This window comes from Hemicordylus capensis, chromosome 1 (assembly GCF_027244095.1).
Source record: "Hemicordylus capensis ecotype Gifberg chromosome 1, rHemCap1.1.pri, whole genome shotgun sequence".
Taxonomy (NCBI): Eukaryota; Metazoa; Chordata; class Lepidosauria; order Squamata; family Cordylidae; genus Hemicordylus; species Hemicordylus capensis.
In genome coordinates, this window is record NC_069657.1 from 416,983,540 (window position 1) to 417,000,893 (window position 17,354).

Genomic DNA, 17,354 nt, shown 5'->3' on the forward strand with positions numbered 1-17,354 from the left:
CTGTTGGAAGAGAACTGCTGGGGTAGCGTTTATGTTTTTAGTAGTCTCTCTGGACAGATGAGTTGTGTAGGAGTGTAATACAGGTACCTTGGGATGAAAGTCATGTTCTTCATTTCACTGTGTGTATAGATAGGTGTATAAGTATTCTTAAGTGTTTCACTCAAATGCATACATACACAGGATTTTTTTTTAATGTTTTGCTTTTTAGTCAGCATTTGTATACTTTGCATTGTCATTTGACATTTTAAAGAGGGTAGTCATGCCATCTCAGTCAATAAAAGGCCAAAAACAGTAAATCTTTTAATCCTAGAACCGTAAGTTAAGGAATAGACTTTGCTATTATCATACATAAAAATATATAGTATACACACATATATCTGAAAGGTGAATTGGTTCGGAACTATGTTTTCTTAATTTTTATTCACATTTTGCTTAATATGAAAGGCTACTTAGTTTTTGTGTTAAAATGTATACTTTATTTTTCTGAAATAATTTTATCTGTCAAAATCATTGCAAAAGTGCACAAGTGAGGAAGTCGCTGTTTGCTTTCACTCAGCATGATGATATTTGTAATTTTCAAAAAAGGAACAACATCATACATGCACAAAGACAATCCAGGCCCTCACTGTGTCCTTCCTTTCTCCGTCCATGTGTGTTGCTGCATATGTGCAAATCCCTTGCCTTTGACCCCCTCTCTTGCTGATACTCTCCCACGTATGGTGCTCCCATGAGGGCTGCATGACCTAATGGCAGTAAGGGATCAGCTGAATCAGCCCCTTACTGCCCATTTACCCATCTCAACGGACCATGCATGTTAAATAATACAAAATGAAACTGATTAACAAATTGGCCTTTGTGTGATGATTTCATTGATTGACTTTATCTTCACAGATAAAGAAGCCCTGGGTGGAGATAAATTGAAGGCAAGAATCCAGTGTTCCCTGTAACAGGGATTCCCATATGTTATTGACTACAATTCCCAGAATCCTTGACCAAAGGCCATTGCAGCTGGGGATTCTGGGAGCTGTAGTCAAGAACATCTGGAAATCCCTCTTACTGGGAACACTGCAGGAATCCTGTGTACATCAACGCGTGAATACTGTATGTACATATATTGGGAAACTGATTGGCAGTAAATTCCCAACAAGTGGGAAAATACACCTCCATGGAACCTTCATATCATCATCATCTTATGTGAAGCTGCCTTATACCAAATGAGGCCATTGATCCATCTAGCCCAGGGCCGCTCAACTTCAGCCTACAACTCCCATAACCCCTGGTGATTAGCCACTGTGGCTGGGGATTATGGGAGTTGTAATCTCAAAACAGCTGGGGGCCCTAAATTGAGCAGACCTGATCTAGCCTAATGTTGTCTGCTCTGACTGGCAGCAGCTCTTCAAAGATCCTTCCCAGCACTTGTTACCTAAGATTTTTGAACCAGAAAAGCCAGGGGTTTGAACCTGGGACCTTGCATATGTGAACTGAGCACTGAGTCTCTCATTGGATTATGGGCCTGTCTGAAAGTTTACAATTCAAGTAAACATAAGAGAGAATGGGTTGGGAGAATAGAAAGGGTGTCTAGAGACTAGTATGGGCGAGAATGTAAAACAGATAAAGCATAGCACCTTCATACTGTAAATGTGAAGAATTTTTACAAGCTGATGGATGTTGCTTATTTCAAATATTTTTAATAATATAACAGCAGGTGTACTCAGAGGGTGATGAATGCCAACCTACAGAAGCAACCCTTCTGTTAACCTGCAATCTCTTCATAAGTGATAGTATACATATCTCTCTGTATTTGCGTATTTGCACTGGTATCTGCCCCTCATTCAGGAAGAGGCTTGTGCAAATTCATGTCCCAGCACAGGATAACTGATAGACTGTACTTGAGAGTTACATTAAATGTTTTCAATACTTTCAAATTTCAATTCAAATATTTAGCATACAAGTGATTTTTAATTCACTTCTTCACATTTCAAGAAAAGCCCCATACTGATATTTACCATATATTTAACATTACCTCCAAGCAGCCTTTTAAAGATATAAGAACATAAGAACAGCCCTGCTGGATCATGCACAAGGCCCATCTAGTCCAACATACTGTTTCACACAGTGGCCCACCAGCCTTCTCTGGGGAACCCACAGGCAAGAAGTATGTGCATGCCTTCTCTCCTGCTGTTGCTCCCCTGCAACTGGTATTGAGAGGCATCGTGCCTCTGAGGCTGGAGATGGCTCATATTGGATATATTGGAATACAAATGAGAGAAAAGACCTGGATTAATAAACTACATTCAGTGGATGTAATTCCTTGTCAGCTGCTTTGCTTCTCTGGGCAGACTCCTGCCTGAGAAAAATATTATTTCCACATATGATGAAACTTGGGCTTTCCTATTCTGTGCCTTTATTTGCTGTTTTCTCTATTTCATCTAAGCTCCTAGCACAGATGGAGACATCTACTGGTAAGGTTTGGTGATTCTGTCACTGTATTATGGAGAACACTTATTAGAAAAATCACAAACTGGCAGAATTCAGACATAACACGAAACCGGAGTTAAATGGGACAGAGGTTGGAACTCCATTATGTCCAAATTAATGGAACCATGGTTTTGCAGCAAAACCAACCTGCAGTTTGCCTTGCCAAACTCCAGTTTGAACCTTTGTTTTGCACAAAGTTTTGCTGCCGAAATCAGAGGTTTGGCTGCCAAAACATTACATCCAAACATGGATGGCACCATAACTGCGGTTCAATGAGGTTTTTGAAACAGCAATCATAGAGATGGTGGTGCAGACATGCTCCAGATCACACCTGCTCCATGCCTGCAGAGCTTCTCACTGGCCACCTCTCTGAGCACCAGCCCTGCCCTTCCTGTCTCCAGTGCAGTAATGCAGTTGCCTGGCAACAGGGACGCCACCATGTACCAGCCCAAGCTTGTCAGCCTGTCAAGCAGTAAAGTCACACAGGGGCATTCCCTCTCCCCACTCTCTCCCTTGCTCCCCCTTCCTGGCAACCAGTGGGGAGTGCCCGCTCCCCGAGAATGAAGTGATGATATATGTTCACAAGCACAAACATTCCAGATGGCAACATAAGCAGGGTACCCCATTACAACACCATGATGGGGACATATTGCGGGGGGGGGGTTCCCAGGGTCTGATTTAAAAGGTAGCCCCAACCAGGGATTCTTGAACAGCCAATTTCTATTTTTTTGCACAAAAACGTTGAGGAAGTGGGGCCTAGACCCTTCACCTTGGGGGTACCTGTGTGGTCCCTAAGCTTACTCAAAAGAAGGGCCGGGCAGCAGCAACAGCATTGCCAACACTGAGAAGGGAGATTCTTCAGATATGATGGCAATGGATATTATCTCGAGTGGACCACTCACTCAGTGTAAAGCCATGGGGACACCTCTTTGCAAATCATAAGAACCACCATCTGTGGAGACCAGGTTGTTGGGCAGAATTGCTAATAATGCATGATGACAAAACAACCCCAATTCCCACATATAGCTCTTTCATGAGAGTGTCAGACCATTGTGGGCTCCATATCCAGCCAGGTTGCTCTATACAGGAGAGCCATGGGGACAGGTACCTTGGCAACTGCTCTCCCTGTCTTGGTGACTGCTGCCAGGTAGCTGTCAAAGCATGCCTCTTGCCAGCCCATCTGCTCATGCTGACATGTGCACCTTTGCTCGTGTCCCAAAACAGTGATCCTGCTTTCCTGGGGTTGTTGGAAATCGGGGCTCCCCTCTCCCATGATTTCCCATGGTGGCAGATCTGCATATGGCTTAATGCCAGCCTTCACCCAGGAATTTTAAAGGGGAATAAAGCTCCATCCCGCACCCAGTGCTCCTCCTGTCCGTGGTTAGGCTCGTACACATGGAGCATCACAATCTCCTTAGGGTCCGTGCAAGGCTTCCCATGGGAAAAGTGGGTTGCAGTGCAAAAGATCCATCTTTAACCAGAAAGAGTATGGGGCCCATGCAAACCCAACCATTAGTTCGGTTTCCTCAACTCATGAGCGCATAGTCCAACAGAAGACCTAGGGTGTCTTACCCAATGGTCCTCCTCAGTAGACTGGCCTCTCATGAGAGGAATAGTCCACCGGCAGCAAGCTGCCATGGGAGCAGGAATGTGATTTAGTCTGCAGGGTCTGCTTTGCCAGGGTGAGTCCTCATAAGAGCATCATAGGTCATGACGGGACAGAACCCCCCCCCCGGCCAGGATACTTTGCCCTCCCTCATATACATATCCTCTCTTGTGAAAGCATCTTGTTGCCTTCCCTTTCCTGAGTCCAGGGATGTGGTGCCCCCCATGCCCCCTACTTCCCCCAGAATTGTGTGGGTGCAAGACAGTTTTGTTGTGGGGCTCTTAAGAGGCGGGCGATGCAATCACTGTCCGAAGAAGTGCTGGCATGGTAGGGCATTTAAAGGGATTTTAATGCCCTTTGCATGACGAGGGCAGGTGGACTGTTCCGAAAAGGCACAATTGCACTCAGCACTCCCCCTTCAAGATCGTGGCCATTCACAGCCACTCTGGTGACATGCTGATGTTTTGCCCACAGTCTGGCTACGAAGCTTGCTGGGATACGGCCTTGGTGGCCAAGAATAGGGAGGGAGTACCCTGCCCTGAAACCAGAAGCTGCCAAACCACAGCTGGACGAATGTCTGCAATGCAATTCATGGTTTCAAATTGAAACTGCGGGTTGGTCATCCTCCAGTTTCATGTTATGTGCAAATGTGGCCACTATGTTTATTTAGTGTCCATCCAAATATTTGTGTTGATTGACTGGAATAGGAATCACCAGCACCCATCCCCTATTTGTCATTCTTTGCTTTTCTAAATATATCCCTTCCATCTCTGTTTACAGTGTCAAAATAACATTCAGCTATGATGAATATTCTCTTTCAAGCAAACAGTTTAGGTAGTCAGTTGCAAATAACATTGATTCTCTGGCTTGGTTATGGAACACTAAGTCTTCAGATCTTCATTCTTGTCTTCAGAGTTCATTTTACTAGATTAGTTCTAGGGTACCTGGCCCTGTTTGTGAATGTGTGACAATGCAGGCAATGTTTTTGTTGTTTTACATTTGTGTAACCCCCCCCCCCATGCCTTTATGGTGGCATTTCATATGCCTCTGGAAGATATCTGTATTTTCTGATATATTTTCAAATCTATATTGAGTGTTTCTGGATTTTGAAAAATAAATATCAGCAATTTATGTGAAGGCTATTCTTCCTCTTGGAGGAAGAGGAGGAGGTGTTTTTTAAAAAGGTAAATCAATCCATCAATAATGTATGGGCCTGTTTTCTATTCTACCCTGCCCCACCATGGGCATGTTTTAAACTGTACATTCTCCATGTCAAGGTTCAAGAGTCAAGTGCTACATGTGATAAATTAGGCAGAGGTCAAAGGCTATACAGTGTGGTTTCAGAGGAATGTCTGTTTCTGAATTTGCAGCTCATTCATGCTGAAGTGATGCACTATGGGAATTACTACCAAACTCTGCTCGGCAACATCTGCTCTCCCTAAGTGAGTTAGTGCACGTCAGACATCTTTATGTCAGAATATTGCAGTGATGGATGCAGTCTTCAGAAAATGCTGCATAAAAATCTGGTGTGCCGTTCTGGCCATTAAGTGAAATTACTATTTAAATTAATGGCGCTGTCACAGTTTATCTGTGCAAAGAATGAACGCTGATTAGGGTATTAAGTAATTAGCAATTTATCACGCTGGAACAAGGTTGATAATAATTAAAGAAGTAATGGTTTACCAAAGAAACTAGAAAGGGAGTCACTTCTTGTTATGTGAGTGAAATCTTGGCTGAAAAATTTAATTCAGTGAAACAAAGATGAGGTTCTCAGTGAGAGAATGCAGCTTTCCTTTTCTCCTCTAGAATAAAAGCAGTTCATTATCAAAATTTTGCTTTGCCTGTCAAAAGTGCCTCTAAGCTAAAATGTTAGCATTTGATTTTTTTTTAATGTGATCTCACCATACTCTTTGTTGGGGGATAGGCAGAGGAAGTCAAACTCTGTCGAGCTAGTAATAACACTTAGGCCTGTTGTATGAGCCACAATCCTTGCCACAGCTCTTGAATAAGGAGGATGCAATGACAGCTACTGCGGGGCACCAATGTACCCTGTAATGTATGCTGGTGGTGTGAGGCAGGGGTTCTCAAATTTGGGTCCCCAGATGTTGTTGACCAATGACTCCCATCATCCCCAGTCACAATGGCCAAAGGAGATGGGAGTTGTAGGCCAATATCTAGAGACTCATGGTTTGGAACCTCTGTTGTAAGGAAAGTTAAGAGTGTTGCACAGATGCAACAGTGTTGGGCTCTCCTGCTTTGCGGGCTACTCCTAACCTTTGTGGACTACTCCTAACCTATCATCCAACAGCAAAGCTGCTGTTGGATGATATTACAAGGGAGCAGGGTAGACACAGGATGGGTTAGCAAGCCTGGAGCAATTTTCTTACAGAGCAACTTGAGAGCATTCCGGCCACTATAGAGCTGCCTCTTTCAGTGCCATACTGAATACTTTGTCAGGGGTTGTATTAACCTTTTATAGAAGCATTGCAATGAGCAGGAAGCATATTATGATGAACTTATTCCAGGGGCATAGCTATAATTGATCAAAGTGGGGCAAATGTTCACGGGTCTCTGAGGGTAGAGGGTCCAGTGTCTTGGTGACCCCCCCCTTCCCCCATCTCATTGGCATGCTGTTGGCTCCTGATCGGAGGACTCTTTTCAGCTTCAAGCGAGAGGAGACCTCTCTAGGAGGGGAGAAGAGGGCAGGCAGTTTCCTCCCCTCCTTTTTTCTTCCTGGCTAATTAGTGCTTAGCTCAGCCCATCCCTCCCTCAGCCTGACTGACAGGCTCAACAAGAAGGGAAATGTCATTGAGCATCAGCCAGTCATTTGTGAGAAGAAGAATATTAAGGGATGATGCTTCCCCCTCCTCCTTCCCTCCTGAGGTTGTGACAGAACTGAAAAGGTCTTAAATTAAAGGAGCTTAGGGGGGCCCTTTTGGCATCCTGCCTTTAAAAAAAAAAAACCCAGTAGGGTAAAAGCATTCCTCTGCTCCCCCCTCCCCACAACAAATATTTCTTAGTAACTGGGCTCAGTTTGCCCCCTAAATCCTGGGGTGAAATTTAAGACTCAGTTTGCCATGGAAAACGTTGACTGGGGTGTGTGTCGGGGGCAGGGTGAATAAGAAAGACAGAAGCGTTGTTGATGTTGTATGACTATATAAGGTACTTATAGTAGGCATATATGTTTAAGAACTTTTTCTGAGCCAAGGGAAGTGTGTGTGTGTGTGTGTGTGTGTGATGTGTCTGCATGTATATGTCAGATGATTGCATAGCAATAATATAGAGAAAGGGCCTCCTTCAACCTTGCGATGCCTCTGAGTTGATCCACTTGCCAATATGTACATCAACAACCATTTATATACCGCTTTTCAACAACAAATAAGTTTCTGTATATAAACTCTGCCATTGTTAGTGTGTAAGGATAAGTTGTTATGTTTATGATTTTAATCCAACTCTTGTATAGTATACATACTTTACTACTCTACATACTTCCATTCATTTGAATGTAACAAGTACCATGGATAAGATTGTTTAGTTGTGTATGGCTAGGTTTACGATTAGGCTAAGTAGAGCTCAAAGTACAGCCCCACCCAAGTTGAGCTGTTGTAATGAAATTGTTTTGGAAAGCATCTTTCTGAAAAGTACAGGTGAAACTCGGAAAATTAGAATATCGTGCAAAAGTCCATTAATTTCAGTAATGCAAATTAAAAGGTGAAACTGATATATGAGACAGATGCATTACATGCAAAGCGAGATAAGTCAAGCCTTAATTTGTTATAATTGTGATGATCATGGCGTACAGCTCATGAAAACCCCAAATCCACAGTCTCAGAAAATTAGAATATTACATGGAACCAAGAAGATAAGGATTGAAGAATAGAACAATATCAGACCTCTGAAAAGTCTAAGCATGCATATGTATTCAGTACTTGGTTTGGGCCCCTTTTGCAGCAATTACTGCCTCAATGCGGCATGGCATGGATGCTATCAACCTGTGGCACTGATGAGGTGTTATGGAAGACCAGGATGCTTCATTAGCGGCCTTCAGCTCTCCTGCATTGTTTGGTCTCATGTCTCTCATCCTTCTCTTGGCAATGCCCCATAGATTCTCTATGGGGTCAGGTCAGGTGAGTTTGCTGGCCAATCAAGCACAGTACACTGTATACTTTTCAGAGGTCCAATATTGTTCTATTCTTCAATCCTTGTCTTCTTGGTTCCATGTAATATTCTAATTTTCTGAGATTGTGGATTTGGGGTTTTCATGAGCTGTACGCCATGATCATCACAATTATAACAAATTAAGGCTTGACTTATCTCGCTTTGCATGTAATGCGTCTGTCTCATATATCAGTTTCACCTTTTAATTTGCATTACTGAAATTAATGGACTTTTGCACAATATTCTAATTTTCCGAGTTTCACCTGTATATTTATGCTGCTCTCTATACGGTGATCCCTTATCATTCCAGTTCAGGACATGTTGGTCCATCTCCTTGTTATGTGATATTGTTTTCATTGGAGCAGAATGGCCATGGGTGATATACCATGCTGGAGGATGGAGGTTGCCCTTCTTTGTGCTTGTGCATGTGGAAGTGGAAGAATATGGCATAAAGGACAGAGAGGTGTTTTTCATCATTGGGCTCCCATGTCTTCCAATTTATGATGTGGTACAAGTCATAGCCTGCCTCCCCCGATATTATTATGAAAGCAGTTGATTCGGTGGCAACTAACATAAGATTAAGTCAGAATTATTTTAGTAATTTGACAATACCTTGTATTGTCAGATCTGCCTGTACATTGATGCTGCACTAAAACCTATTTTGTGATATCTGATTCCTATGGCTTTTGTTAGGCTTGATTCTGGAAGTGGACATGTGGGTGCAACAAATATTAGGATTGGACTGTTAGGGTGGTTCCAGATGGTGCTTTCCCCCTTGGGGAGTTGTGAATTGACTCCGCAGATGCCCCAAGGAAGTCAGATGGCCCTGTGCCAAGAGGTCTGTGCTGCAGCAGACGGCAGCCTGGCACAGACCCTGTTCAAACTTTGGGCTCTTGCCTGTTTGGGAGGGGCGGGGGAGAGGTGGGGGGACTATTCATTTTTGACAGGGCTTTCCTGACCTCAGCTTTTCTTCTTTCGTCCTTTCACATGTCTCTCTCCAGCCTCATATTCACTGCTCGCTATTAATCACATCTCTTACCATTTTAAATGCATTTTTATTTATTTTATAGATTATAGATTTCTCTTCAATAGAGATATTTCCAGGGTGGCTCATAAAAAGCTAAAAACAAAGGCTGACATGATGCGGAATGCGATGCTGGCATTGCCTGTCAGCTTGCCCTGCTGCACACGTGACAAGCAGCCCTGGCAGTGTTGCGGTCCCGCAGTTGCTCAGAGTTACTTCCATTGTTTCCACTATGCAACTGTGGACCTGTCACGTGTGCAGCAGCCCTGGGGAATACCGGCATTGTGTTGCACATCATGTCAGCCAAATTATTTTTAAAAACAAGAAGAAGAAGAAGAAGAAGAAAACAGGAACAATCAGTAGGAGAGCAGTATGAACTAGCAACAGGAAAACATCCTTATCAGGTCTTAAAAGGCCAGGGAAAATAAAAGGCACCCACTCCCAAAGCCCCTGATTATCTTACACCAACATGCCAGAATTATTTTTCTGGCCACCAAAAAGACATCAGCACAGGCACCTGGCAAGCCTTGCTGAGGACAGAATAGCTGGGCACCATTTCACCTCCTCTATTGCTTCACCTGAATCAAATATAGAGGGGAAAAGAAAGAATTTGTGACATTGACATACTGATGGCACCCACTGCAACTCTCCTGATGATCTCGCACTCTTTTCTTTCTGGGATACAACTAGAACAGAACCCAAAATATCACAGAACCGCATAATAGCAGAAGAGACTTAGAACAAAGCCAATTCTCCTTTTCTTTATAGAGTTGCAGAAATGCGATTTTCCTAGTTTTTAGAGGCAATTGATGTTACTTGTCCTATCGTACAAAATGTGTGTACAGCGCAGCACATACAGTTAAAAGGAAGGATTCAGTAGCTATTTCCATTCTTTAGTGTACACAGATGCAGGAATGCAAGTCTTTTCTGATCACCAGAATTAGCCACTGAACAAAGACCTATAAGTTTAGCCATCTTAAATTCAAAATTAAGTGCCTCTTTAGATAGCTTTCCCCCAGTACCAGTAGCTGCCTCATTCTGACGGTTTTATGCCATATTTTATAGCATTCTCAGCATTCCCCCCACTTTCACCCCTTTTCGCATTCATATATAATGTTTTATTGTTGCAGGGATGTTCTGTTGTGGGCATGAATATGTGAACATGTCAAGTACCATATGCTGCTCAGCTTCCAGTGGCAAGTCTAAAGCCCACATTAAAAAGAATGACCCAGTGCCATTAAAATGCTGTGAGACTGAACTTATTCCAAGGAGCGAGGAATGTTGTAATGGACTTGGATATAATCCTTTGAAATATGTTTGCTCTGACAGGATTTCAGCTGGAATGATGATGAAGGTAATTGATAGAAAACCTCTTGGTGGTTCTGATTTGACAATGGAAAGAGAAATACATTGTTCATAACTATTTTTGTAAAATAGGAATATAAAAACTCCTGTGTGCATTATTCATTTTCACATTACATCCATATTAATACCGAATGAGTTTGCCATGATTGATGTTATTGCAGTGAATTCTAAAGGAATTAATAATGATTAGCTGCTTCTTGTGAAGTGTTGCTCAGCACATCAGATTAGTATAAGGGTGAAAAGTTAGCATGCCAACTGGGCTGCAGTGTGGATAACTACCGTCAGTTAAGTGGCCAATTCTTAATTCCTGCTGGCATGCTCTCAGAGATTCTTAAACTTTGTTGTATTGTGGGCCACTACTCTGGTTTGCTTACCCTTTATGAGCCATCAGGTTTTCGTACATTACAGCAGACAGCAGGCTACTTGATTCGCTTCCAAATTAAAGCTCAGTTTCATCTACACATTTGCCCTATTCTTGTTAGGTTCAACACACATGCAAGTGGTGTACAGTGCATGTACACATCACATGTACACATTGCATATACCATGCATGTACAGATTTGTACATGTACACATGTGGAGTTATTGATGCATTATGTTCGGTACATGTCCAGTACTATACTTCCTACCTGTACCTTGCATTTGAGGGCCTGTATGCAGGTTCACTTCTATAATGAATGCATGAACAGACCATTTATACCAAAACATGTACATGTGTACAAACACCTGAATACAGTACTATGTAATATTTGAATACCTTAAGTGGTGCAGCGGGGAAATGCTTAACTAACAAGCAGAAGGTTGCCGGTTCGAATCCCCGCTGGCACTATATCGGGCAGCAGTGATATAGGAAAGATACTGAAAGGCATCATCTCATACTGCAGAGGAGGAGGCAATGGTAAACCCCTCCTGTATTCTACCAAAGAAAACCACAAGGCTCTGTGGGTGCCAGGAGTCAAAATTGACTTGACGCCACACTTTACCTAATATTTGAATAGAGTTTCTGATGCTGCTATATGGAATGTGTAAGATGGACAGAAAGGGGGGAAATATTGGTCGATGGTGCATGCTGCTAAGTATGGGAACATTCCATGTTGTCCAGTAGTCCTATTCAGGACTAATTGAAATTAGTACTATTTAGAGTACTATTAGTACTCTATTTTTCTTAGTCTTCAAGCACACCTGAATGTGCACTGTGGACCAAAGTTTAAGAATCACAGCACAGATTGATACCGGGGGCGGGGGGGGTTCCATATATTAGAAATGTCAGTAAAATTGTATATTTCGTGTATAGCTTCCCATTTACCATCAGGATGCCCTTTGCTAGCTCTTCTGGAAAATACTACTTCAGAAGGAAATCTATGCAGGAGCAAAAGCCGTTCTAGGAAAATATATGCACCTCCCATATCTTATCTATAGCCACATTGCTGGGGAGGAAGAGCAGCTTAAAACATTCAGATTATTTTGGCAGCAGATTGGGTTGGTAGGATCATGGGTCTAGGGACCATAGTAGTAACGGGACGTACTGTTATTGGGAGTTAGTATCATGGGGCATCCTTAAATGTGTGCAAGTTTGGTAAGAGCTTGTTGTACATATTACATTCAATTCTTTAAAAAAAGAACTAGTTTGGAAGCTATTTTCCTAGGTAAAAGAAGAATGCAAAGCCAGTACTCTTTGCCCTGTATCCATGGAAGCAACAGCATACTGTGGGCGATGTGACTTTGACCAACATGCCCACATATGTGCTTGGATAAAGAGCTCCTGGAATAATACAGAGAAGAAAGAAAATGAAGGCATATGCCCAACTGTAGAGGAAAAAATCTATATGGGAGGTCCAACTCTATATTCGTTTACAGGTAAAATATGAGATTTCACATCTGCTTAGTTTGTACTTTTAGACTTTTAGAAATTCTACAGGCTTACTAGGTGTAATTCATTATTTTAATTATAACACAAGTCTTTTTTTAAAAAAACAACACTACAACCCTCGACCTGGGAAGTGGGAAGCTCTACATCAAATGGTCCCTACATTTGTGTGGGATCCATCAATGATCCTATTGCATGCCACTGTTTCCTTTCACTCTCCTTTATTTTGAGTGTACAAAGAGTGGTAGTACTATAAGGGGATACAAATTATAAAGTGTTCATATAGATTCAGGTTGACTGTGTTCTCCTGTTGTCAAATTTTCTTTCCCTAGATCTGAACCTAGAACCTCATGTTACATATGAATACAGGGTAGCTGCGTGGAACAAACATGGGAAAGGTTTAAGTGAAATTGGCCGTGCTACCACTAAGCAAGATGTGCCTGAAGGTGTAAATCCACCCCTCTGGGCCAAAGTGGACAATCGGGAAGATATAATATTTCTAAGCTGGAAAGAGCCTCGTCAACCAAATGGTATTTTGATAAAAGCATATTGTACAACGGGACGTTGAATTTAGGGGTGTGCATTTTGGAATTTTCTTGTTTTGATTTGTATCCAAATCAAAACATTCTCATTTTGTTTTGTACCCAAATTTTCTGAATCTGAATCAGCCCTGTTTTGTTTTGTAGCCAAATTTTCCGAATCTGAATCCGAAACGATTTGGATTTTTAAAAAGGATCCCAGGGCAAAAAGAGTGGGTGGTGGTGGTAGTGTCCAATGGGTGGAAGCTACCACCCAAATTTCAAAGGAATTAGGCAAAGGGCTGATTTTTTTGTGTGAATTTTTTTTTAAGTTTACACATCTTTAAGAATTTTCCCATAGGGAATAATGGGGATTCCAGTAAATGTATCACTTCAAATAAAGGGGAAAGGGGTGACCCAGAGCAGAGTGTGGTGGGTGGTAGTGCTCAATGGGGGCAAGGAAACTTTCAGAATTATTTCAAAGGAATTGGGCAAAGGGCTGATATTTTGTGATTTGTTGAAGTTTACATGTCTTTAAGATTTCTCCCATGGGGAATAATGGAGGTTTCAGCAGCCCCATAATTCCACTTGGGGGGCACTGAGGTTGCCCAGAGCGAGGGGTTGTGTAGTGCACATAGGGTGCCAACCACCCCCACCCCCACAAGCCTGTGGGGTACTGGGTTTTGTTGTTTCTGTGGTGTTCATTGTAGATTCTCTGGTAGCATATGAGATTTTCAGTGAAAAACAAAAATCCACTCTCATATGCTACCAGAAAATCTACACTCAGAACACAACAGAAACAGCAGAACCCAGCACCCCATAGGTTAGCAACCCTTCCCCTGGCCAATGTGGGGTCAGTATAGAGTGGGGAACAAGGAGGAAATTGTCAGCAGGTCAGCCCATGATTTAGGTCACCGATCAGAAGGCTGGAAGGGTGGGAAATTAAAAGAGATGTCAAACACAAAATGGAGACTGACTCAGAGAGCACCACAAAATGGAGGTCCGAAACAACAAAACGTTTTGTAGCCGAAACAGGGACATTTTGTTTTGTATACAAAACTTTTGGATCTGGAAAATGGGTGTTTTGTTTTGTATACAAAACACCCGAAACAGGCTGTTTTGGGTACAAAACGTTTTGTATCCGAAACGTTTCGCACATCCCTAGTCGAACTATCATTAGTACTTTTATGGCTAATAGGATCAACTGTAAAATAACATGTTGTTTAAATGCTTTACTCTGCTAAGGGCTGTTCAGGCACAGTACACTCCATCAGTGTCAGTCAGTCAGTCTTTATTGTTACGGTCACCGACCAGAACAAAAAGTCAGCAAATAAAATTTTAAAAAATGAGTTAAGATACAATGCATCAATATCAAATAAAATGGATATTATAAATTAAAACAATAAAATTCCCTCATTAATTATCCGCCGATGAGTATTAATGGCAGCAGCACAGTATCTAGCAACTCTAGATGTAACTGCAGACTCTGAATCGGAGTAACTGCAGACTCTGAATCGGAGAGCAACAAAGAGCAATAGAATTGATCCTGTCGACCTGGAAATTTACATAACAGAGGTGTAATAAATAGTTCACGAATATCCTTATAAAACAAACAAAATAGTAAAACATGTTCAGTAGTTTCAACCTGGTCCAGCCCACAAGCCCTGGTCCATCAGTGTTTTTACATGTGTTCTGATGTTAGTTGCTTATTTCACAATGGTACTCATTTGCATAGCATCTCAGAATACTGTTCACAGTCTCCATGTGTGACATCAGAAAAAGAATGTTTGAACCCACATTTTTAGATTTGCTCTGCCTTTAAAAATCAGCACATTGGATTCAAATAACTGGAAACATCTCCCGTATGGCCTGTTAAAACCAACATGTTACACACTTAAAGGCTTTCCACATGACTGGGCAGGCAGGCGGAGTCCAACTCAGCTACCCATGACAATCTAAGAAATGCTACTGGGAGCACAGCTCATGCTCCCAGATGATCCACACTGCTCCTAGGCCTCCAGATATATGGATATGCATCCCGGACTCTGGATATCCCACAATGCACCGTGCAAAGAGGGGGATAGTCCCATGAGAGGGGTGCTCTAGGCACCTGCCTCTGTGTATGCTTGAGCTGTGTGCAGCCCGAGCATACACAGGCCCTGTACCTGGCCTACAGGGTGCATCCATGCCCTTTAACCCAGGTATAAGCCTGGGTACAAAACCCAGGCTTGGGTGGAGGCAGCACCGGGGTGGACACAATCCCAAAGCTGCACACAAGCAGCCCTACCCTAAGCTGGGTAGGGCTCCTTGTGTCCCTAGCCTTTTAATTTCAATGGGGCTTGCAAAGAAACTTCCTCATCGTTTTTCTGCATATTTCACTCCCCGCACCCATGTTAATTTATTGCTATCCCCAATAGTAGGTTGTTTTTCTCCTACAGGATGTTTTTCTCCTATAGAATACATTGTAGTACTTCATAAAAAGATCGGGCATGTGAATTCCTAATATATCTTTAATCCAAAAGGATTTTTTCTTCTTCATGAAAAGGTATAATCATTTACTATATTATTCTCCGAAATGGGATTGAGCGCTTCAGAGGAAAGGAACTGAGCTTCACAGATACGGGCGGTATTCAACCATATCAGGAATATTCGTATCACTTGCGTGTGTGCACTGTTGCTGGTTGCACAGACAGCAACAAGGTAGGTAAATTATTTGTTAAATGGGTGGTTCTCTTCTAGCAACTGTTGAGATATCAAAACCATGTCTTGGAAAAGGGATATTCTGGGAAACAGCATTGGAGCTTCCTGGTTTTACATAGAAGATTATTGTTAGTGAACCGAGAACAGGCAACTGACTTTTAATTCTGTTTGCAAATTGGATTTGTGTGTGTGTGCTTGCATAGATCTTTATGTAAGGAAATTATTTGTATATATGTACACATTAAACATGTTGGTGTTGATTGGTTTATGGAATTTTTAATTTACTTCTCTGTCCAAAGACACACAAAGTGATGCACAATAATAAAAGTTGGGCTTTGCTGAAGTTGCGCCTTTCATTGGACATTACAATTTAGTCTGAAATTGAAAGTTGTTGAAGTTGGACATTAAAAGTAGGGCTTTGCTGAGCTGATAAACATGTTAGCCTCATGAAGGGTTGTATGGAGAAATGAAGGGCTGGTAGGACATGAAATCTCCCCTGAAAAAAACCCCAAAGGGATCACACAGTAAGGAAGCACACTGTATGGCACAAAGGAGCATGTCAGAGGCTCAGGGCCCCTTCAAAGTGTGTAGAGAGCTACAGGAAAAATGAAGTTAACATGGGGTTGGGAGATTTGGCCTGTGCTTCATCATTGCACAATGAGTAGTGGTGTAGATGCAATGTGTAGGGGAGAAGCAGCAGTCGGAACCCTCCCTCTGATGCTGATGCTTTTCTTCAACTCGCACTCCCTTGAAAAACAAGTCCCCCCCCCCCAGTCAGTATGGCAAATGTGTACCTGGGGACTCTATCTGGACAAAGCAGTGGGCAGGAAGAGGGGTTAAGCACCCCCACCTTTGCTTCTCCTTTGCAAATCACGCACTCTTCGTCCACTTTTATGCAGTAGAGAATGGTGGCCAAGGCCAAGGCTTATTAACAAACATTTAAGGCAGGCCTGCTCAACTTAGGCCCCCCAGATGTTTTTGGACTACAACTCCCATAATCCCCAGCCACAGTAGCCAATAGCCAATGATTATGGGAGTTGTAGGCCAACATCTGCAGGAGGGCCAAAGTTGAGCAGGCCTGATTTAAGGCCAAGTTGCATATTACATTTAGCACATCATTAGAGATGCCATATTTAACTTCTCTGTATGAAATAGGAGTTTCTCTGTATGAAATAGGAGGGGGCCTGGTCTGGATTGGGACCATTGTTTGGGGAAGAGAGTTGTTGGTTTGTTTTTGCCCCTGTGACAGTTCCCATTCATATTGCCCTGCCATCTTGCAGGTGCTCTTTGCCTTTGGAGCAAATAGCAGCTGCAGAGAGGATGGGGACCGTGGCAGCAGCAAAGAGTTAAAGGCCCCTCCTCTCACACAACAACTCTGATCCACATAAGTTCCCACATGGCTCCTATTTAGTACAGTCAAATTGGGGATATCCAGTCTAATGATGTGCTTAATATAGTGTGTCTTTTGCCTCTTAGATCAACTTTTGCAACGTTGTTTTATCACAAACCCTTCGTCCTGTTTTCCACATGGCCCATTTTATAATCCTACATCTCTTGTTCTTATTTGTCACCTGTGGTATCCCCAGCACTTCATTCTTATCCCCAAATATCTTCAGTTGTTGTCTAGCTGTAGAAATA

The 17,354-nt window shown here is 42.5% G+C and overlaps 1 protein-coding gene across 1 annotated transcript in view; it reads left to right on the forward strand.

The window, feature by feature from the left end:
* The window catches only part of USH2A (usherin), a 784,926-nt gene that overhangs the window by 604,328 nt on the left and 163,244 nt on the right, over nt 1-17,354 (forward strand). Inside the window, exons 50-53 of the mRNA XM_053283338.1 lie at nt 10,397-10,620; nt 12,278-12,488; nt 12,831-13,028; nt 15,562-15,716. Of these exons, the coding sequence (XP_053139313.1) occupies nt 10,397-10,620; nt 12,278-12,488; nt 12,831-13,028; nt 15,562-15,716 (788 nt within the window). The remainder of the gene's footprint in view (nt 1-10,396; nt 10,621-12,277; nt 12,489-12,830; nt 13,029-15,561; nt 15,717-17,354) is intronic.